This window comes from Caretta caretta, chromosome 6 (assembly GCF_965140235.1).
Source record: "Caretta caretta isolate rCarCar2 chromosome 6, rCarCar1.hap1, whole genome shotgun sequence".
Classification (NCBI taxonomy): domain Eukaryota; kingdom Metazoa; phylum Chordata; order Testudines; family Cheloniidae; genus Caretta; species Caretta caretta.
Window position 1 is genome coordinate 49,330,698 of NC_134211.1, and position 22,925 is coordinate 49,353,622.

Sequence of the window (22,925 nt, forward strand, 5' to 3'; positions counted from 1 at the left end):
GAACTTTCTTCAAGGGCCCTTGTTCCCCGCGCAGGCCCAAGGCGCCCCTCCGCAGCCCCGGTTAGCCACAGACCCGAGCGGGAGGCAGGTCCTCCCCGCCGCAGCGCCTCTGCGGCACGCGCGCTCCACCTCCCCACCGCCTCCAGCCTCCCTTCTGCACCCGCCTCACCCCTCTGCAGAGCGGGGGCGGCTGAGGGGAGGGAGGAGTCCGCAATCTATCCCTCCCTTGGAAAGGGGGCTTAGGCCCTCCAGAAGCGGGGAATAAATATGGGCAGGTTGCCGGCTCAGCAGCAAAAGGGACAAGGGAGGGGGAGGCTCTGCTCCAGCAGTAAAACAGCCTCTTCCTCTGCACTGGGGGGAGAGCAATCCATGCCCCCGGTGGCAGAGGGGAATAAGGAGAGCAGATCTTGTGGGTTGATGCAGCAACCCCCTACCCCCATCCCGCAATCCAGCCCTCCAGCCGGCATGCATCTCCTGAGAGCGCTGGTCGCCGCAGTTCCTCCGCACTACAGTACGCTCCAATAGCCTCCTACCTGCTCTGAGCTTGCACCTGTCCAGCTCCCCGCTCACTCTGCCTCCCTGCTAGATTCACGTCTGCTGGAGAAAGCTCTCCCAAGCCAGCCCCTTCTAGCTCCGTCAGCAGCACTCAGCTTCCCTGTTGGCTTTTGTTCTGACATGGGGAAAGTGAGATGAGAGGGAGAGGAGCAGAAAGCCCACCCTTTAGTTCCCCACACTCGCGTCGCATGGTAAGTCACTCCGCAGTGTGTGCTATCAGGACCTGTGCTCTCCCTTTCTTTTGTAATGGTTTGCATTAGAGCTTGCTAAGTAGAGTCGTGTGTTTATGTTATTTAAGCGAGGTTATCTTTCCCCCTCTACACTAAACAAACAGGGTACGCCGCTATTTGGTTCAGTGAGTAGTTCTGATCCCTTTATGTGGTTTCCTCAATCCTTGCCACCTATTTCCAGGCTGTCAATGAGTCTTAGGGAATATTTTTTTCACCTCCTCTGCCTCTTGTAATTTGCACCTGCACTCGAGAAGTGGTATTTTGACTTTGGGCTGGGGTTGGAGCCCTTCTAGAAGCTCCTGCTCTGCCCTGGGACTATTCCATTTACTCACATTCAGCATCTTGGTTAAGGAGCCGAAAAAGTGAACAGCAAATACACGAAGTTCATAGGTGATGTTAGTACATCTTAAAGGTGAGGGGGGAAATCCTAACGGTTGAGAGATTCCTGTAGAGGATATAATGGAGTGGTTCTCAATCAGGGGTACAGGTATCCCTAAGGGTACACAGAGCCAGAGGTCTCCAGGGGGTACATCAACTCACCTAGATATTTGCCTATTTTAACAGGCTACATAAAAAGCATGAGCAAAGTCAGTACAAACTAACATTTCATACCGAATGAAATGTTTATACTGCTCTATCTACACTACACAAGGAGATGTAAGTACAATATTTATATTCCAATTTACTTTATAATTATATGGTAAAAAATGTGTATTTTTATGTCTGACTGTGTAAGCAACTAGTTTTTAAGTGAGGTGAAACTTGGGGGTATGCAAGACAAATCAGAATCCTGAAAGGGGTATAGTCTGGAAAGGTTGAGAGCTATTCAACATAATGAACAAGTTAGCCATCTACAAGTGTAGACATCAAGGCTGGAGATGTAGCCTAGTACACAAGGATATAACTACAAGTAATAGGATGAAATTAAGCTATAAAAATTTACGCTGATAGTGTAATATTTTAGGCTAAGGGAAAGCACCCCAAGAAAAGTAGTGGAATCCCATAAATTGGAATTTGCTGGGCAAAAAACTAGAACAATTACTTGCTCAAAACTTCTTTAAACACAGAATTAAAAGTTGACCACGCAGTGCCCTGTACCCTTCCACAACACTGAGTCCAGTATCCCAGCATAACATTAGGCAATGTCAACATTAGCCAGTATTTAGAATAGGGCTGCGTTAGGGGTCCCGTTCTCTGATGCTCAGCAACTTCTTCTGTCATGCGGACATTGATGAGAGTTGCAGCTACCTGCTTTTATTTGGTCACACTCAGTCCCATTAGCCAGGAAGCAGTGGTGCTGGAACATTTTTGGTTCTAGGCACCCACTTCCCCGCTTTCCCCTGGGTGCTTGACACCCACACGGCCCCCGGCTCCACCCCCGCCCCAACTCTGCCCCCATTCCAACCCCTTCCCCAAATCCCCACCCCGGCCCCGCCTCCTCCCCGAGCCCACCAGGTTCCAGCTCCTCCTCCCCCCCCCCCCCAGCAGGGTGCCAAACAGCTGTCTGGCTGCGGCTGGGAGGAAGGGCTGGGAGGTAGGCAGAGAAGTGGGGACAAGGCATGCTCAGGGGAGGAGAAGGAGGTGGGGCGGGGGGGGGTGAGGGGAGTTTGGCTACCAGTGGGTTTCCCCATGCGTACTCCAGCCCCAGAGCACCCACAGAGTTGGCACCTATTGACTGTCTCTCAGAGCGGGGGACCCGGACAGGGGTAAGGGGGCTGAGGCTGTGGCCATAGCTAGGGGCAGGTATGGAGCCAGGAGCAGAGCCCCTGCCATGGGACCAGGCATGGGGCCCTGAAGCAGAGGTCTGGGAGCAGGGGGTGTAGGCAGGTGTGGGGCCCCAGGCATGGGGCCAGTGGACACAACCCGAGCCCCAGGTGCCCGAGAGCAAAGTCCTACGTGGAAGGACATGAGTAAAGCCCTGAGCACGGAGCCAGCGTCAGGGGAGCAGGGCCTGGGGCAAGTTGCCAGGGATGGCAAGTTGTATGGGCCCCTGGTGCCCGGGCTCCAGCAAATTCAGGGCAGGGAGGTGGGGGGGGCTGGCTCCACCAATGTTCAGGGCTGGGTCTCTCCTCCGGCCCCACCTGCTGCCCCCAAGCGTCCCTGCCTGTCCTGGGCAGCGGGTAGCTATCTCTGCACTGCGCTCTCTCACTGGCCACTGGCTGCTACAAGGGAGCGATACTGGGGGCAGGCTAAGGCAGCTGCAGCACTGGAGGAGGAACATGACAGCGCCCCCACCCCGCAGGTGACTCGCATTGACTCCGAGGAGGGAGGGAGAGAGGGGAAGGCTTATCCTGGCTAGACCTCCTGAGCAGCAGGCACAGGGGGCTTGGGTAAGGGTCATGTCCTCCTCCCTAGCCCCCAGCTCCAGGACAGCCTGCCTGCTGCACCTCCAAACTCTTCATCCCCAGCCCTGCACCCAAACCCACACCCAGCACCCCAAACCCTTGTCCCAGCCCAGAGCCTGCACACAGCACCCAAACTCCCTCCCAAAGCCTGTACTCCTCCTGCACCCCAACCCCTGACTGTAGCCCAGCCCCCCTTCCAGAGCCTGCACTCAAAGCCCCTCCTGCACCCAATTCCCAAACTCTCACCCAGAGCTCACAGCCTTAGGCGGGGCAGGAGGGGAGGGGGGCAGGACTTGGAGCCGTTCTGGGTACCACCAAAAAACCACCACTGCACCTGAGTGGAGCCCCCGGCCTGGGGCCAGAGGCCCTGCATAAAACCTGGGGATGCTGCAGCACCCCCTGCACTCCTTCCCATGGCTACAGGAAGGGGGTCAGGAGCATGGTTACTCTGTGTTAACACTAATGCTTACTCCGGTCTTTCCTCTTCCCACTAAGTAATGCTGTTTTCCTAGAGGATATTTCAAAAGAAAATTCTGAGTATGCACATAGATTTTTAGTGCATTCTGAAGTATCAGTTCAAACCATAAGATCTGCTCTCAGTAAAATTTCTAGGAATCCCTGCTGAATGCATGCAGATAGCAACTACTGCGTGCCACACTCCCGCAGAAAGCTGCTAACTTTCCAATAGCATATTGTGTCCCTAAAATGTACATCAATTCAATCCCAGGGTTAAAAATACAAACATTCTACAACTCAAGCTTCAGAGTATTTGTGGATAGAATTCCAGTCATATATAATTGGAACTATATTATTCCCTTTATCATTCACTGTTCTGAATACCAAATTCTAACCATTCAGGCAAACAATTAACAACTGCATGACCACATATCCTCACCTATATCAAAAGGCATTCATACTCCAAACCTTTTACTGTAAATGTCATGCCTCTGTTAAGGTCACCTTATGATCTAATAATGCAGAAGTTATAGAGAGAACTGAAGAACTATCATTTAACTGACAGAAGGAACACCCCACATATTAGCAGGCTGCATTAGTAGGAGCATTGCCAGCAGATAGAGGGAAGTGGTTATTCCCCTTTATTTGGCACTGGTGAGACCACATCTGGAGTATTACATGCAGTTTTGGGCCGCCTACTACAGAAAGAATGTGGACAAATTGGAGAGAGTCCAGTGGAGAGTAACAAAAATGATTACGGGGCTGGGGCACATGATTTATGGGAAGAATCTGAGGACACTGGGATTATTTAGTTTGCAAAAGAAAAGAGCAGGGGGGATTTGATAACAGCCTTCAACTACCTGAAGGGGGATTTCAAAGAGGATGGAGCTAGGCTATTCTCAGTGGTGGCAGATGACAGAACAAGGAGGAATGGTCTCAAGTTGCAGTGGGGGAGATCTAGGTTGGACATTAGGGAAAACTATTTCACTGGGAAGGTGATGAAGCATTGGAATGGGTTACCTAGGGAGGTGGTGGAACCTCCCTCTTTAGAGGTTTTTAAAGCCCGGCTTGACAAAGCCCTGGCTGGGATGATTTTGTTGGGATTGGTCCTGCTTTGACTAGATAACCTCATGAGGTCTCTTCAAACCCTAATCTTCTATGATGTCCAGCTATCCATAGTAAACACTTGTTGCCAGTCTACCATGCAAGTAAATCTATGTTTTAGTATTCTGCACGACATTCAGTGGCTCATGACACGTTCTACACAGAATTCTGGTCTACCTAGGTACCAGAGACACCAGGTTGAGCAACTAATACAATAAAGTTTTTCTTCCTCACCTTAGCTGACATTCCATTAATAGCCTAAAGCAGAAGTTTAGAGTTCTGCAGTTTTATCCTAGATGTAGTATAATTGCACAAGCTATTTTTATTCATGTATCTACACCACTTGTGAGCCATACCAAGATCTGTGCTTTAAGAGACTGTAGAAGAAGGTCCACTGAGTTTGTTAGACATTGATTATTCAAAGTGTTTCCTTTTAGTCGTATTCCCTTTCACACATCTCCTTGTTTTCATAGAACGTAGCCTTCCTCCTAATATTTACTCCTTAGCACTAGGACTTAGAGGATTGCCAGATGTAACACCTCCAGTTCTCTTTTCACAAATTCAATATATTGCATTTTTCTGTCTGCTTGTAAATAGCTGAACATAGCTCAAGCTTTTTAGCATAAAGCAGAATTAAAAGTTTTGTAAGTGAGCAATTCATTGCCCATATGTGGAAGTAGGACATGTATGAAGATTGATGTTAATACACAAGTGGTGCAGTTTTCCCTTAAGAATATATTGCACAGGACACATAGCCAATCATTCATATAGCATGTAAGAAACCAGCTTCTGAGGTAAGGAAAGAAGAGCAACATAAAAACAAACAGATGGTATGAATCAGTAGCTAAAACAGAAGTGGTAGAACTTGATGAGCAGATGAATTACCCCTATAACCAGGCTTCAGCTGTAGAGCAGAGAACATCAAGAACATGATGCTTTAGCAAAAGCCCCCTTTGCACATACTATGGAAATTTGCAGTTTAAATTCGAAAAAGAAGCAAATCCATTTACACTGGTGTCCTCAATTGAGCCATTGTATCCATCTACGATTTCTGTTCACCACAGAGTTTTATGTTTATTTCTCTTTGTATAGTAAGTACCAGTAGTTTTGGGTGCACAGAGAAGAGTGATGTTTGGTTTTCCACTAAAATCACATTTGAAAAAAAAAAGCTATATGTAAAAGCAGGGCTTAAACCAAATGTGGTCACTGCTTTTTCACATATGAATTTTAGTTGAAGTGTTTCCCAAACTAGCTCTCTCCTAAAACACAATCCTCTTCCTCCAGTCCCACTCATACCAGGTCTTTTCCTCTTACCCTAAGCACATCACCATAATAGAGGAAACTGAGTCAGGGAAGACTACAAACCTATAGATCACAATCTAGAGAATCGGATATAATTTTATTCAGGTGCTTATGTCAAAGTAAACACTGACAGTTGGGCTTTTAGTGAGACAAGGTGAATGAGGTAGTGTCTTTTACAAGCTTGCTTCCCAGAACTGAAGAAAAGCTCTATATAAGCTCAAAAGCTTGTCTCTCACACAAACAGAAGTCAGGCCAATAATAGGTATTACCTCACCCACCTTGTGTATCTAATATCCTGAGACCAACACAGCTACAACACTGTATACAATTGTGGTTTTTGTCCTTCCAGCCATTTACAAGCATGAGAGACAATGACCTTTCCAATTATTACTATTTAATACCTTATCTACTTAAAGACATTTTGCAAAAATTGTCCCCAACCCCCATTCAACTCTACCAGACAGCAATGCAGACAACAGCCTACCTAGTTAGAGCTTCCAATGTTCAGTCTCAGTGGGATTTTTTGAAAAGTTCTTGGTCTTAAGACTTGAGATTTAACACATGCAGCTGGCTGTGGGGCCACCTGAGTGGCTGGCTGCAGAGCCGCTCCAGCAGCAGCTGGTGTGGCTGAACCCGGCTGGACAGCCACACTGGCTGCTGCAGAAGTCACAGCACCAATGACTTCCACGACCCCCACAACAGACACAGAGCCATAATCATCAATAAGACAGTGGTACTTTCTGCCCTTAAAGAATATTAGAATCTTTTCATTTTAATACTACAGATTTGTGGTTATGCTGAAAGTTACTAGTCTCTAATCTTTTGTTAACTAATTATTTTTAAAAAAACCTTTTGTATTTAGTTGAAATAGGAATCAAGGCTCTCACATTATAGTATTTTCCTTTCACTCAGTATTTAGAAGGTTCAGTAAAAACAACAAGTGAACAGTTTCAAGTATTCCAATTGTTATACAGTTCATTAGAATTATCGATTACGGGCAGAGCTCTGCAGACCTAGGTAGTTATGTCTCTCATCCACTTCCACAGACATTTTTCCTGAGCAATACAGGATTCAATCCAGTAACGTTTCCTGGTTCTACTTAATTCGGTCTTGGGAAAACCTCCCTGACGTGAAGACAATAAACCTACGAGTGAATCTAATGGCACTAAAATCATGTAAAGGAAATAGCGGCCACAATCTATAATAGCTGCAGCCAACCATTACTCAAGGAGATATCCAACAAATGAGGTTTCAGTTGGGTCCACCAGTGCCAGATACTTTCTGTCCAAGCTGGAGGGAATTTGCTGTGGTAAGTGTGAAGAAGGGCAGCCAACTACAATGTGGCATCAGTAGTTTTAATTCCTTGCTCTACTCTTAGCAAGAGGAATAGTTCCAAGCAACATTTAGAACAATGAAGGCAATATATTTATTTTAATAGCAGTGGAAACAAAATAAAAACAATAGACCAAACAAATGTTTCTTTAAATATAAGGCTTTTAGACATCTGTGTACTGCTAAGCCCCAATTGTGAATCAAGCATAATTACAAAAATTCATATAGGATTCAGGAAAACATTTGATAATACTTAGTCTTACACATAAAATTTGTGTCACTTACCACAAAGTCTGACAGCAAACAGCATATAAAGGAAAAAAAATCAAACAGTATTTACAAATTTGTACTATGTAATAACTGAGAAATTGCTGGTTAGTAAACAGCAGATTATGAATTATACTACATCCCAAAAGGCATGTATCTGTGATCATCATCAGATATTTATTATAAACTAAGCTGAAAGACAGATTGTCTGAAAAATAAAGTTTGTTTCATTTCAAACTTACGCACTCAGTCACCAGAATTTTATGGTATCTGTATATTAATATAAAAATGTACAGGAGCACCTGATCCAACCCAATGGGGTTACACAGGCCTAACTGCAAATTCCATTCATTCAAAGCAGAAATTAACAATTGGAAGTCAGTGTGAAAGGCCATTATATACCTTTTTGCAAACTCCTCTGTCTGTTGCTAAGTTTTAAATGCTTGTATAAAAACAAATCCCCATACCATGTTTGTAATATGATCATAAATAGGAAATAGTTTAAAAATGTAAGATATGATTTCCTCAGACTGTCAAGCTGTCTTGCACTTCAGAAAAAAAAGTGAACAAAAAACCCCCACAAAACCCTTCCCCCCGCCCTCAAAAAAAAAATCCTTACAGTCCAATCAGATGAAAGTTAGAACTGGCACCAATATTCATGCTAGTTGTCCTGCTGTGGAAAAGAAAATTCATTTACAATATTCAGAAACTGTCTTATGCAGTAGCCCCAGAAAGTTTAACTTCTCTAACCAACAGTTTTTTTGTTTTGTTTTTTAAAGAAGTACAATCAGGTATGACGTGGACAGCGTCCAGAAGGGGCAGGAATATCCAAGACTCTACGTCTGTCTTCATATTCATCAGTATCTGTTGAGTCTTCATCTTCATCCATAGCATATTCATTATGATTAGTTTCCTATAAACAAGACACCCCCATGTTTAACTAAGTACTTAATTGCCTCCTAAATCTCACTCTGATCAAGTGCTAACAATGTAACAAAAAAATTAAAATCAAGATGTCATTTACATCACATTTAAAGTCAGTCTCAGATAAAGACTAATTATTATAAATATTAAAATACTGTTAAATCAGATTTGTTTTCATGTATCAATTTTATAAAATTTAATCTACATGGCAATTATATTTATAATCTGTTTAAACTTTTATTCATAAACTAAGTAGACCAGTGAGATCAGAATCTGACTCACTAACTGTTGGAATGGTGTTGAATTATTATAAATTACTGTGGTTGACATGAGTTTGGTAAAGCTTGGTAAGTCTGAATTTGCTGAAGAATTCTGGGAGTGGGTTTTTTCCCTGGCACCAGACAGCCTGTATGAAAGTTTACTGAAAGTGCTAACATTACACTTGGACACTGACACAATTATGTACTTTAGATGTTTAACCAGGGTCTCTGTGTATTTGTGCTGATGTAAAAAAAAATCACTACGGTCATGGTTAGTTATGTTTACTAAACAAATCACACAAAAAACATGAAAATGGTGAACGTAGAACTAACTGAGCTGGGTTAACTAATCCTGTAAAACAGCACAACCACAAGAGCTAACCCAAAAAGTAATTCATAAATTAAAAAAAGTAAAATTTAAGCCAGCCTTTAGTCTGTTCACGTTATCCCCTTTAAAAATATTAATCAGAAAAACAAGTTATAAAAGACCGAAAGGGCATATTTCAGGAACATGTAACTTCTTTAAAAAAGGGGTATAAGAATTGGATATTATATGCACCTTTCCTCACCCCAATTAACATCTGAAAAGGCTTGTAACAGACCAAGTGTTTAAAAAACCCCAACACCTCCCCAAAAAATAAAGGCCTTCATCTAGAACTGGTAGCTATACCTGCTTTGTTTGTTAATCAGGGCTATGTCTACACTACCACGGTAAGTTGACCTACACTACACAACTCCAGCTACGTAAATAACGTAGCTGAAGTCAATGTACTTTAGGTCGAGTTACTGCGGGGTCTACAGGAAAAAAATCTCTCGTTTACTTACCTTATTCTTCTTGTCAGGGGTAGAGTACAGGGGTTGACTGGAGAGCGATCTGCTGTTGATTTGGCGGTTCTTTACTAGACCCGCTAAATTGACCACCAGTGGATCAATCTCAGCCCTGATCTACACTACGAGTTTAGGTCGAATTTAGCAGCATTAGATCAATTTAACCCTGCATCCATCCACACAAAGCCATTTTTGTCGACTTAACGGGCTCTTAAAATCAATTTCTGTACTCCTCCCCGATGAGGGGATTAGCGCTGAAATCAACATCACCAGGTCAAATTTGGGTTAGGGTGGACGCAATTCGACAGTATTGGACTCTGGGAGCTATCCCGCAGTGCTCCATTGTGACCACTCTGGACAGCACTCTCAACTCAGATGCACTGGCCAGGCAGACAGGAAAAGCCCTGTGAACTTTTGAATTTCATTTCCTGTTTGGCCAGCATGGCAAGCTGATCAGCACAGGTGACCATGCAGATCTCCTCAGCAGAGGTGACCATGGAGTCCCAGAATCGCAAAAGAGCTCCAGCATGGACCGAACAGGAGGTACTGGATCTGACTGCTGTTTAGGGAGACAAATCCGTGCTACCAGAACTCTGTTCCAAAAGACAAAATGCCAAAATATTTGAAAAAAATTTCCAAGGGCATGAAGGACCGAGGCTACAGCAGGGACCCACAGCAGTGCCGTGTGAAACTTAAGGAGCTCAGGCAAGCCTACCAAAAAACCCAAGAGGCAAACGCCCGCTCGGGGTCAGAGCCCCAGACATGCCGCTTCTATAAGCAGCTGCATGCAATTCTAGGCAGTTCTCCTACAACTACCCCACACTTGTACATGGACTCCTGCAAGGGAGTTTCACACAACAGGGATGAGGAAGATGATGAGGAGGAGGAGGTTGAAGACAGCGCACACCAGGCAAGTGGATAAACTGTTCTCCCCGACAGCCAGGAACTATTTATCACCCTGGAGCCAATATCCTCCAACCCTCCCAACCCAGGCTCCCGGACCTTGAAGGCGGAGAAGGCACCTCTGGTGAGTATACCTTTGTAAATATAATACACGGTTTAAAAGCAAGCATTTAAATGACTAATTTGCCCTGAAGACTTGGGATGCATTCGCAGCCAGTACAGCTACTGGAAAAGTCTGTTAACGTGTCTGGGGATGGAGCGGAAATCCTCCAGGGACATCTCAATGAAGCTGTCCTGGAGGTACTCCCAAAGCCTTTGCAAAAGGTTTCTGGGGAGGGCAGCCTTATTGCATCCTCCGTTGTAGGACGCTTTACCACAGCAGGCCAGTAGCACGTAGTCTGGAATCATTGCATAAGAAAGCATGGCAGCATGTGGTCCTGGTGTTTGCTGGCATTCAAGCAACATCCGTTCTTTATCTCTCTGTGTTATCCTCAGGAGTGTGATATCATTAATGGTCACCTGGTTGAAATAGGGGAATTTTATTAAGGGGACATTCAGAGGTGGCCGTTCCTGCTGGGCTGTTTGCCTGTAGCTGAAAAAAAAATCATCTCCGCTGTTATCCATGCAGTGGGGCGGAGGGATGAAGCTATCATCCCAGAGAATTGGGTGGGGAAGGGGGAGTTAGTTGGGTTTCTGCTGCACATTAACCCAAAAATATCAGTCCCTCCTTTTAAATTGCTAATGTGTCTTTTTAAATTTTAATCTCCCTTTTTTTCCTCCCACAGCTGAAAATGTTTCAACACTGTGACTAGCATCTCCATCCCAGAGGCTAGTGCAGATAAGGCGGCAAAAAAAATGCACTTCCGATGAAATGTTCTCCGAGCTCATGCAGTCCACCCAAACTGAAAGAGCCCAGCAGAATGCGTGGAGGCAGACAATGGTAGAGTTCAGGAAAGCACAAAATGAACGCGAGGACAGGAGGGACATGCGAGAGAACAAGTGGCATGATCAGGAGGAAAGGTGGCGGGATGCAATGCTGAGGTTACTGGAGGATCAAACTGATATGCTCCAGCGTATGGTTGAGGTGCAGGAAAGGCACAGACCCCCACTGCAGCCCCTGTGTAACCAACCACCCTCCTCCCCAAGTCCCATAGCCTCCTCACCCAGACACCCAAGAACGTGGGGGGGGGGGTTGAGAGGCACCCCCCGGGCACCCAACCACTCCAACCCAGAGGATTACCCAAGCAGCAGAAGGCTGGCATTCATTCAATAAGTTTTGAAGTGCAGTGTGGCCTTGTCCTTCCCTCCTCCCCCACCCCACCCGGGCTACCTTGGCAGTTATCCCTCTATTTGTGTGATGAATTAATAAAGAGTGCACGAATTTGAAACAACAGTGACTTTATTGCCTCTGCAAGAGGTGACTGAAGGGGGGAGAGGAAGGCGTTTGGCTTACAGGGAAGTACAGTGAACCAAGGGGGCAGGTTTTCATCAAGGAGAAACAAACAGAACTGTCACACCGTAGCCTGGTCAGCCATGAAAGTGGTTTTCAAAGCTTCTCTGATGCGCAGCGCGCCCTGCTGTGCTCTTCTAACCACCTTGGTGTCCGGCTCCATGTAATCAGCGGCCAGGCGATTTGCCTTCCCGCCATAAACATCTCCCCCTTACTCTCACAGATATTGTGGAGCGCACAGCAAGCAGTAATAACAATGGGAATATTGGTTTCGCTAAGGTCTAACCGACTCTGTAAACTGCACCAGCGCGCTTTTAAACATCCAAATGCACATTCTACCACCATTCTGCACTTGCTCAGCCTACAGTTGAACAGCTCCTGACTACTGTCCAGGGTGCCTTTGTACAGCTTCATGAGCCATAGCATTAAGGGGTAGGCTGGATCCCCAAGGATAGCTATAGGCATTTCAACATCCCACATGGTTATTTTCTGGTCTGCAAAGTAAGTCCCTTGCTGCAGCTGTTCATACAGAGCAGATTTCAGAGTAACAGCCGTGTTAGTCTGTATTCGCAAAAAGAAAAGGAGTACTTGTGGCACCATAGAGGCTAACCAATTTATTTGAGCATAAGCTTTCGTGAGCTACAGCTCACTTCATCGGATGCATACTGTTGAAAGTACAGAAGATCTTCTTATACACACAAACCATGAAAAAATGGGTGTTTGTGTGTATAAAAAGATCTTCTGTACTTTCCACAGTATGCATCCGATGAAGTGAGCTGTAGCTCACGAAAGCTTATGCTCAAATAAATTGGTTAGTCTCTAAGGTGCCACAAGTACTCCCTTTCTTTATACAGACCAGAGTTCCGAGACCAGAGTTCCTGAAGATGCAAGCGTCATGTACCTTTCCCGGCTATCCCACGTTGATGTTGGTAAAACGTCCCTTGTGATCCACCAGTGCTTGCAGCACCACTGAAAAGTACCCCTTTCGGTTTATGTACTGGCTTGCTTGGTGATCTGGTCCCAAGATAGGGATATGCGTTCCATCTATCGCCCCACACAGTTAGGGAATCCCATTGCAGCAAAGCCATCCATTATGACCTGCACATTTCCCAAAGTCACTACCCTTGATAGCAGCAGCTCAGTGATTGCGCTGGCTACTTGAATCACAGCAGCCCCCACGTAGATTTGTCCACTCCAAATTGATTCCCGACTGACCAGTAGCTGTCTGGAGTTGCAAGCTTCGAGAGGACTATTTCCACTCACTTGTGAGCTGTGAGGGCTGCTCTCATCTTGGTATTCTTGCACTTCAGGGCAGGGGAAAGCAAGTCACAAAGTTCCATGAAAGTGCCTTACGCATGCGAAAGTTTCCCAGCCACTGGGAATCTTCCCAGACCTGCAACACTATGCCGTCCCACCAGTCTGTGCTTGTTTCCCGGGCCCAGAATCAGCGTTCCATGGCATGAGCCTTTCCCATTGCCACCAGGATGGCCAAATTGCCGGGCTTTGAGAGAAGTCTGTGTCCATGTCCTCATCACTCTCGTCACTGCGCTGCCATCACTTCCTCGCCTGCTTTTGCGGATTTTGGTTCTGCATATACTGCATGCTAATGCGCGAGGTGTTTACAAAGCTCATAACTGCTGCAGTGATCTGAGCAGGCTCCACGTTTGCCGTGGTATGGTGTCTGCAGGAGAGCAGAGTTGCAGGGGAAGCGGTGGTTGGATGACCAGTTTTGCAAACCTACTGGACCATCTGCTGCCAGGACACAACAGCTGAGCGGGCTGCACGCTTGCCGTGGTATGGAGAGACAAGAGCAGCTGAGCAGAGTTGCAGCGGAAGCAGCCCTGCGAGACCACCAGGAAAGCAGAGTGGCAGCGGAAGCGGTCGTTCAATGACGTTGGTTTGCAGACCTACTGCACTGTCTGCTGCCAGGACACAACAGCTGAGCGGACTGCACGCTTGCTGTGTTATCGCGAGACAAGAGCAGCTGAGCAGAGTTGCAGCAGAAGCAGCCCTGCGAGACCACCAGGAGAGCAGAGCAGCAGCGGTGGAGGATGATGGTCATATAGAGGACCTGCGAGGTGGATTCATAGCATCAGGAGAGCAGAGTGGCAGTGGAAGCAGTCGTTCGATGACGACGGTTTGCAAACCTATTGCACTGTCTGCTGAAAGCAGTACGGCGCCCGCACGGAAAAAAAGGCATGAAACAATTGTCTGCCATTGCTTTCACAGAGGGAGGGGCAACTGACGACACATACCCAAAACCAACCGCGACAAATGTTTTTGCCCCATCAGGCAATGGAAGCTTAACCCAGAATTCCAATGGGCAGTGGAGACTGCAGGATAGCTACCCACAGTGCAATGCTCCGAAAGTTGATGCTAACGTCAGAACTGTGGACACACTCCGCCGACTTAATGCACTTAGTGGGGACATACACAATCGACTGTATAAAATCACTTTCTAAAAAAACAGACTTCTATAAATTCGACCTAATTTCGTAGTGTAGACATACCCTCAGAACGTCGATCCCGGCTGTAGTGAAGACCTGCCCCAGGATACTGTGTAGGGCCAACATAGTAACTAAGGGTTTATGCTTGAAAAATTAAGGCTTATTAAAAAAAAGCATGGTATAACCTTTCTGACGACTGTCTGAAATTCTTTTAAATAGATTTGCATTAAAAAACAAGAACAAAAAACTAAATCTGGGTTTTGCTGGCACTAATACTGTAAAATCTTCCCAGCTATGGGCCAATAAAAATCCCAGCTCTTAACTATTGAATTCAATTAGTTCTTTCAGATTTACAAGTATGTAACAGAGCAGAATTTAAGCCACTAGGTCTGAATTTGAGTCAATACGCTAAAATATCAAAGTACCGCTCAACTTTAATGTACAATAATCCTCTGCTAAGCATCTGTATCAGAGGCAGAGTAATAAAATTACCAAATCAAATGCAAGTGATTTCTGCAACTTGTGGAAGAGAAGAGAGGTCTAGGTTTAAATAAATAAAGGGAACCAAAGGAAAGAGGGGGGAAAAAGCAATGTATCTGTTACAAGTGTGACCTCTGTTGGCAGTTTGCATTCACTGTTACCAGCCTAAACCAGTGCTAGTTTCCCAAAATATCTTTTTAAAAATGTAATCTCCTAATCACATCACTTGAGCGCCCATATTCCTCTTTAGCATTGCCCTGCCCATGGATGCCAGTGTAATTAGCAGCTTCATTTCCCCTCTTATGGAATCGGTTGACTCTGGGCTCTTTTTGCTTATTTGTCAATCCAGTTTTGTTTTGCTGCTCTGAATTTTGCAAGGCCTTCTGCTTTCTTTGAGTGTTTAACTACAGGGCCTGAAAAACATTAAACAGCCTAAATTCCATCTGAACTACCGAGACATAGAACAGTTTACAAATTTTATCAAGTCAATTTACACTTACGTCAAAACAAGCTAACAAAACTGCCCAGATTCACCAGCTGCTTCCAAACCTTAAAAATAGATAATCATTCAACAGAAAAGCAATTTATTAAATTTTTGGAATTGATGCAGGAGTTACTGGGTGAAATTCCATGGCCTATGTTGTGCAGTGTAGACTAGATGAACATTAAGGTCCCTTTTGACCTTAAAATCAATCAGCTTAAAAGGCCTGTTTAGCACATGTATGGAAACTTCTCTCCTATCAAGAAAAGCAGAGGCATTCTTCTGATGTAGAAGGCAGCAAATTACAATCAGGTCACACCAAGACAGAAAGAGCTCAAATATGTAACAATTTAGATTTGTAAATAAGGGCGTATCCATCCAATTTCACAGTTACAAAGGTGCCAATGTCACAAGTTACAAAAACATAAATCTAAGTCACCTGCAGAACAAACAACTCTGTTCTCCCTCTAAAGCCCAACACCGCAATAGCCTGCATAAATGGATGTGCCTGGAAGCATGCCCCGAAAGTCCACAGACATGAGCTATTTCAGACCCCTGGGCTAGAACGCGCAGGTAGAAGCCATTTCAGAATAGCAGACCCATCATGGACGAATTACTAGTCTACTCTCATTGTCAAGATGATTGAAGTTCAGCATCTCCATCCACTGAAGCTGTAACAGAGTGGAGGGGGAAAGGTGGCCCATCGAACAGGAAGGACCCAACCCATTTAGCGATTCATGGATAAAAAATTAAACATTTTAGCTTCAAGCCATCTTTGATTCAAAATGCAAATTATAACTCCAGTTATATGACATAAGCATGTGCTTGTTAGGTGCAGCATAACAGACAGACCACTACGCCACTCAAATTTTTGGATTGACTAAGTAAAGCCCCGCCTGGAGTGTACGCAGTAATCCAAGCATGAGGTGACATTAACATTTAATCATAAATGATAGTTAGATTCAGTTAATCTATTTTGATATATTCTCTTGGCTACACAATCACTCCAAAGAACTCAGAGGAATTCAAATTAGGGGACAGGATTTCAGTGGGAGGCAGGGGGGAGGAGATGTCTCTCTCTAGATCTATCTCCAGATTTTGTAATTGTTGTTCTTGTCCTTCCCTCTTGTAGGGAATTGTCTATCTTATACTACTAAGAAATAAAATTATAAAACTGGAAAAAGTGTCATAATTATGGAGTCTGGTAAGACCTTTATCTAGAGAACGTACATTATACTATTCTATTAGAGCTAATTTCATTCATGTTTTCTGCAAAAAGGTTAGGGATAAAAGCCAAGCACAAATGACAATACCAACTGTATCTCAGCTTACCATGCGTGCTGTAGACACCTTGAATGTTGGGCATACCATATGAAATCTGGGAATTATGACGTTAAAGAACTTGTCCTTATAGTAGAGACAGTGGAAGGTATAGTATCCTTCCATGTATCCTGAAGTAGTGGAGAAGGTAGTACAGCTGGTATATTCGTAAACTCGACCTGGGCTGATTATTGGAAATTCTCCTGCAAATACAAAACACAACAAAGAACCATTGGGAGTTTTGAATTTAAGTATAAATAGTGTATACTTTCCTCTTGCAATATAGTTAATTTCTATAGACATTAAGTTCAGCTAGAGTTCTGCTGGAATACACAGCTAGTAACAAAAGTTTAAGCGCTTCTGTAACTGTACTATACGAATAAAAGGGGGGAAAAAAGAGGTAAGCTTGTTGTAACACATCCTGTTTTAATGAACATTCTAGTGACTAGTATCAGAGGGGTAGCAGTGTTAGTCTGGATCTGTAAAAGCAGCAAAGAGTCCTGTGGCACCTTATAGACTAACAGACGTATTGGAACATAAGCTTTCGTGGGTGAATACCCACTTCATTGGATGCATGTCATTCTAGTGACTAGTTATCTTTGCATCACTTTCAGTCACAAGTGAATAGCAGTTTTTTAGAGAATATTGTTCACTAAATCAGAAGTGCCTAACTTGCTGAACAGGAGTCACTATAACAAGCTCAAAGGACAAGAATGCCCAAACAACAACATGTGTGTGTGTGGGGGGGGGGTGTGCGGGAGTCTTTAAAAAAAAAAAACACAAAAAAACCCCCGAACTATTGCTACAAATCATTTCTAAATACAAAAAAAAATACTTAAGTCTTCTGACATGCACTTATGCTGTTAACCCTAATACATAGATAAAAACAGATGGCATTAGAGACTTCAGGATTATTAATATTTATTTGTATTATCAAAGTACTTAGGAGCCCCACTCATGGACCAGGACCCCAATGTGCTAGGTGCTGTACAAAAAGACAATTCCAGTCCCAAAGAGCTTACAATCTAAGTAATTAAAAAATCTTTAAATGGTTTGACTACTTATACTAATATTAACTACTGTATATTAATATACAAATTTGCCCAACAATTTAAAATAGTTAACCAAAAATTATATTCCTTAAGATCCTTTAAAATTGAAGTGAATGTTTAACTCTTTCACTTATACACAATGCAATATGAGAAAGTGGAACAGAATGCATGTTTGCTAAAAGAAGAGAATAGCCACCATCTTGCATCATTACTGAGAATGGCTCCGCCAGAAGTTACAGAATTTTCACATTAATCACTGGAATGCTATGAATGCAAAAATGAAACTCAAACTCTCAGTTTACATACCAACGACTCCAGGACCCTGAACTTCTTCTACATCACCTTTGGCATTGGTTATTCTCCAGTACCGACTGTCCAACTGACAAGCCTTTTCAGGGAGAGCATCTTTGGACATCTCAATTCTATGAGCCAAATCAAATATATTTTTTGCGTAGAAATGAATTACTTACTTGTCTAAAAACCACTATAAAATATTTAAAATACTATTTCTATACTCCCTACTGCTTAGAGAAAGTGGTATGTTCTAATGACCTGTATACAGATGCAAGTAGGAACACCAGAGCACTAATCCCAGCTTTATTATTCCTCTTAATTACCTACCTCTCCTTAACTCATGACAAATATTGTGACAAATGTTTCACGTATGCAAAGTGATATGTGCTATATATTGTTAGTGAAAAGAAACTCCTCAATAAAGCACAAGACGACCCATTGCAAGTTTTAAAACAGTCAAATAGTCGTTTTATTTAAAACGATATTAAAATAATTATATTGCATGCTGTACACCAAGCTCCATACGTATACGATATCTAAATTTCACCATACTTCTGAGTACTGTGCATACACATGCAACAGTCATGAGGCTTGAACTCCAGACAGAAGACTCTCCTGTTATCAGGAAAGACAGCCCATTTGCTATTCTCACCTGATTCTGTAAGTGAAGAAGTAATGAGGTGGATGTACAGAACTGAGTTCAGGTAGAAAAGACGTGGAGACTGAAACAGTAATATCTCCTGTTGTGGCCACACACTCCTTATCATGAACATACCTGTGCAACAGAAACATACAAAAGAAATTTCCAACTCTTTATTATGATGTAACCCAATTCCATGGGTTCAATACAGATGCTAAAAGGATATTTTTGAAGAATAAGTTTCCACATGCTATACTAATAGTATTTGGATAATTAAACCCAAAATGAAAAAAAAAAGTTATTGTGTGTGACTATTAGCCCTAAATGAAACTAGACATTCTTTAGTCTTTGTGAATGCACTTGTACAACAGTGCAATGCTTGCCTTAAACTATGAAGGCAGACTTTAGAAATGTCTTCATGCAATTCTTCATATTCAGTTGTGTACAAATCTATTTTGGAGATACAAAATTTAGTTCTTACAGCATCCCATTAATCTTAAAAGGGGTTATTATACACCAGTGGCTTTCAACCTTTCGAGACTACAGTACCCCTTTCAAGAGTCTGATTTGTCTTACATACCCCCAAGTTTCACCTCACTTAGAAATACAAAAAAGCGTCACAGCGCACTATTACTAAAAACAAAAAATTATTACTTTTTCATTTTTACCATATAATTATAAAATAAATCAATTAGAATATAAATATTGTACTTACATTTCAGTGTATAGTACATAATATACATGCCCCCTTTTACCCCCAACCGTGCGCACGCACGCCCTCTGCCCCGCTCCAGAAGCCGGACTGTGACGCCGCGGAGGGTGGGGGGCCACAGACAGAGGTAAGGGGGCCAAGGCTGGGGACACAGCTGGGGGTGGGGCCGTGGCCAGGAGTGGGGCTGTGATCAGGGGCCAAAGTGTGTGTGTGGCGGGGGGGGGGGGGGCAGCGACGGGGACAGGGGACGCGCGCGCAGGAGCGGGGACGCACTGAGGATGGGGTCGTCGCCAGGAGTCGGAGACACTGGTGGGGGCAGGACTGGAACACAGTGGGGGGCAGGAAGGGGCTGAGTGGCGCTCCCTCCCCACCCCTGTGGAGGCTGGCCCAGGTCCCACCATGCACCCTCCACCCCCAGACCTTTCTCCACAGCCCCCTAGGCGGCGTGTGCCCCACACTTCCGAAACCTCTGATAAAGAACTATAAACAAGTCATTATCCATATGAAATTTAGTCTATACTGACTGCTAGTGTTTTTTATGTAGCCTGTGGTAAAACTAGGCAAATATCTAGATGAGTTGATGTACCCCCTTATGCGTACCCCTGGTTGAGAACTACTGTTATACACAACCAGGATAAAAACAAAAACATCTAGAGAAGTGCACTTGGAGCTTCAAGGTAAATCCATCTCCAAATCTTGTTTGTTTAGAGTATCATAATACATATATTCAATACAATATTTGAATGAATGGTAGATAGACCATATCAATGAAAGAATCCCTTATTTAAAATAGCAAATGTCATTTGTTTACCAGTTTTGTTGTAGCTGTTTTGGCCTCAGGATATTAGAGACAAGGTGAGTGAGGTAATATCTTATGGGACCAACTTCTGTTGGTGGGAGACAAGCTTTTGAGCTATGCAGAACTGCTCTTCAATAAACTCCTACATGATCTGCAGCTGCGTCTTTCTCACTAGCCCTCTCATTTTGCACCTCAAGTTCTAGGCAGGCGGATGGGTTAGAGCTGGTATTAATTACAGTCCCTTCAGTGTGATGCTACTAGTTCTAATATTCCTGGTAACAAAACAGGATTAGTTTAAGCCTTTTGATTCTGCAGCTGTCTCTTTCTCCATCCCCACCCATTAACCCTCACACCACACATCCACACCCAGCTGTCTGGAAAAAAAAAAATCAGCATTTAAAGAAAAGATTGATTTTCTCTGCCTTGTAATTATGCTGCACTACAGATCAAAGTCACGATACCTGAAAATCTGGTCCCTGATGATGGGATAGCCACCTGTTACGACATTGTTTACATAAGATGTGAACCATTCCAAATAAGAAGTACCTAGATGCCAAAGAGGGAAAGTTTTACAAAAGCAGGTACTCTTATAATTAAGCCAGTTATAATATTAACTTTCTTTTTAACATAGGCATTATAAAAGCTAGTAGGCCTTAATATAAACAAATTCCCAGACCTCTGTAGCTGAGTAACTCATTCCTCATCCTGCTCTATTCAAAACACTGACCTCTGCTTTTGCTGGGAACCTAATTGTGGCTTAAATGGTTTGCTTGTCATCCTCCACTCACTGTGTCACAGCTAAAATGAGACTGTATACTCTTCAGGCCAGGAACCATGGCTTTCTATTTACATTGTGAAGTACCTCGCCCAATTCTGGATGCTTTTATACTTCAACTGCCTTTTAGACCTTTACTGGTACTCCTATGATTTAAGGAGGTGATGTTGGCTTTACAAGTAATGTAATTACTATACCTATTTCTTAGGCACTATACTCCACACTTAATCCAATATACTATTTGCTAAAGCTGGTAGGTCTATTACTGGACCTACAAGCTTGGTTTTGTTTTGTAGGTATCTGCACACACATTATATATATATATATATATATATAGGTAAGGTATTAAAATTCCTAAGAAATCTATAAAATTTTGTAAGTTTCTGTACTCCCAAGAACAAAGCTGGACAGTAAGGTGGAAGCATGTGCAACATGCACACCTGTTACCACCACAAGCTCAGAGCTCTGGATTTATAGGTCACCCAATATAGAAACTGAGATTTTCAAAAACTTGCAGTCATCACTTTGAGAGCAGCTGGATTTATCAGGATCAGTAAAAAATTCATTATTGGGCAGATTCAACCTTGACAGAGTCCCTTTAATGAACAAAGTCCTCAAAGACAAGACATTATCCTCTATAAGTGAAATAAGCTATAGGTAATTCAATTAATTCAAGGAACATATTATGGGTTTTAGTAATGGAAGATCAATAGTTCTTTAAATTTTGGCTTATATTATTGATGTGAAATGTTTATTTTTAAGTTAATAATTTAATAATATTCTATTTCTCCCAAGCTACATGGGGTTGCTATGGCACAAAGCAATAATTAACATAATTTACTCATCTCTTGTTCCTAATTTTGCCCTAAAAAGCCATTTAATTATTTGTACTGTCCTGCCATCTTTGGGGCTCCTCTGTTGCTTAGTAGTCTCCAATAATTTCTCTTCTCCATTTTCCTTCTTCTATCACCCACCCAATCATCTTCAACATTTTGTCTTGGCCTTGAAATGCTAGAGTTTGGGGTGCACACTGACTATACTGATTCACTCTGCAGTTTGAACACTTGGTTTTTAGATGAAAGTAGGAAATACTTAGATTAATCTTCTCATCTACATGGAATGTGTTGTGCCAGCATACTCATCCACACAACTGGAAGTCATTGTTTCCATAAGACAAGGCCAACCCAAAGTAATAATTAACACTAGATCACTGCAGTCACCATCTCTAAAACAAATCTCCCTCACAAATTGCAAATAATTAGAATAGTACTTTGAACTTCTACAACACCTTTCATCTGAAGATTTCAAAGCACGAGACAGTAAACCTCAACACTCTTGTGACGAAGAAGACAGAGTGATTTCATCACCCAGCACTGCAATACAGCTACCTCTGGGGTGGAATAAGCGACGGATTTTCCAATACACAGCCACTGCAAGTCCAAAATTGCAGGACTAGAAAGTCTTAGTAAGAGTTTCTCTCTCCTACTTTTACCCACAAGTGAAAGCATTATAGCATGGCCCAGTGGGGCTGTTACTCATCATTGGTGTTGCAATAGAAACAACCTGTGATGCAGGTTAGCACAGATTATGCATATTAATGGAATTCTAAATTAAGGCACTGTTTTCACTCAACAGGAAAGCAGTTCAGTTAGTTGAAGGCTTCCATAGCCAATAGCTAGCCCTATCAAATTCACGGTCCATTTTGGTCAATTTCATGATCATAGAGTTTTTTTTAAATTGTAAATTTCATGATTCATGGGGGCCCAGCTGTGAAGGCAGAACTGCCGCCAGCAGCAGTGCAGAAGTAAGGATGGCATGGTACAGTATTGCCACCCTTACTTCTGCGCTGCTGCTGATGGGACACTGCCTTCAGAGCTGGACGCCTGACCAGCAGCTTCTGCTCTCCGGCCATCCAACTCTGAAGGCAGTGCAGAAGTAAGGGTGGCAATACCACAATCCCCCTATAACA

At 43.5% G+C, this 22,925-nt stretch overlaps 1 protein-coding gene across 4 annotated transcripts in view; it reads right to left on the reverse strand.

The window, feature by feature from the left end:
• FBXO3 (F-box protein 3) overlaps positions 1-22,925 on the reverse strand; it is a 61,182-nt gene that overhangs the window by 19,778 nt on the left and 18,479 nt on the right. The window contains exons 7-11 of one of the 4 annotated variants that reach the window (XM_048855346.2): positions 20,643-20,727; positions 18,683-18,805; positions 18,043-18,158; positions 16,697-16,887; positions 7,405-8,504 (exon numbers count right to left, since the gene is read on the reverse strand). In XM_048855346.2, coding sequence (XP_048711303.2) covers positions 8,379-8,504; positions 16,697-16,887; positions 18,043-18,158; positions 18,683-18,805; positions 20,643-20,727 — 641 coding nt within the window. In that variant the 3' untranslated portion in view covers positions 7,405-8,378. Of the gene's footprint in view, positions 1-7,404; positions 11,026-12,809; positions 15,433-16,696; positions 16,888-18,042; positions 18,159-18,682; positions 18,806-20,642; positions 20,728-22,925 lie in introns of those variants that run through there. The other 3 variants (XM_048855343.2, XM_075129500.1, XR_007357340.2) reach the window with 3 other exon arrangements.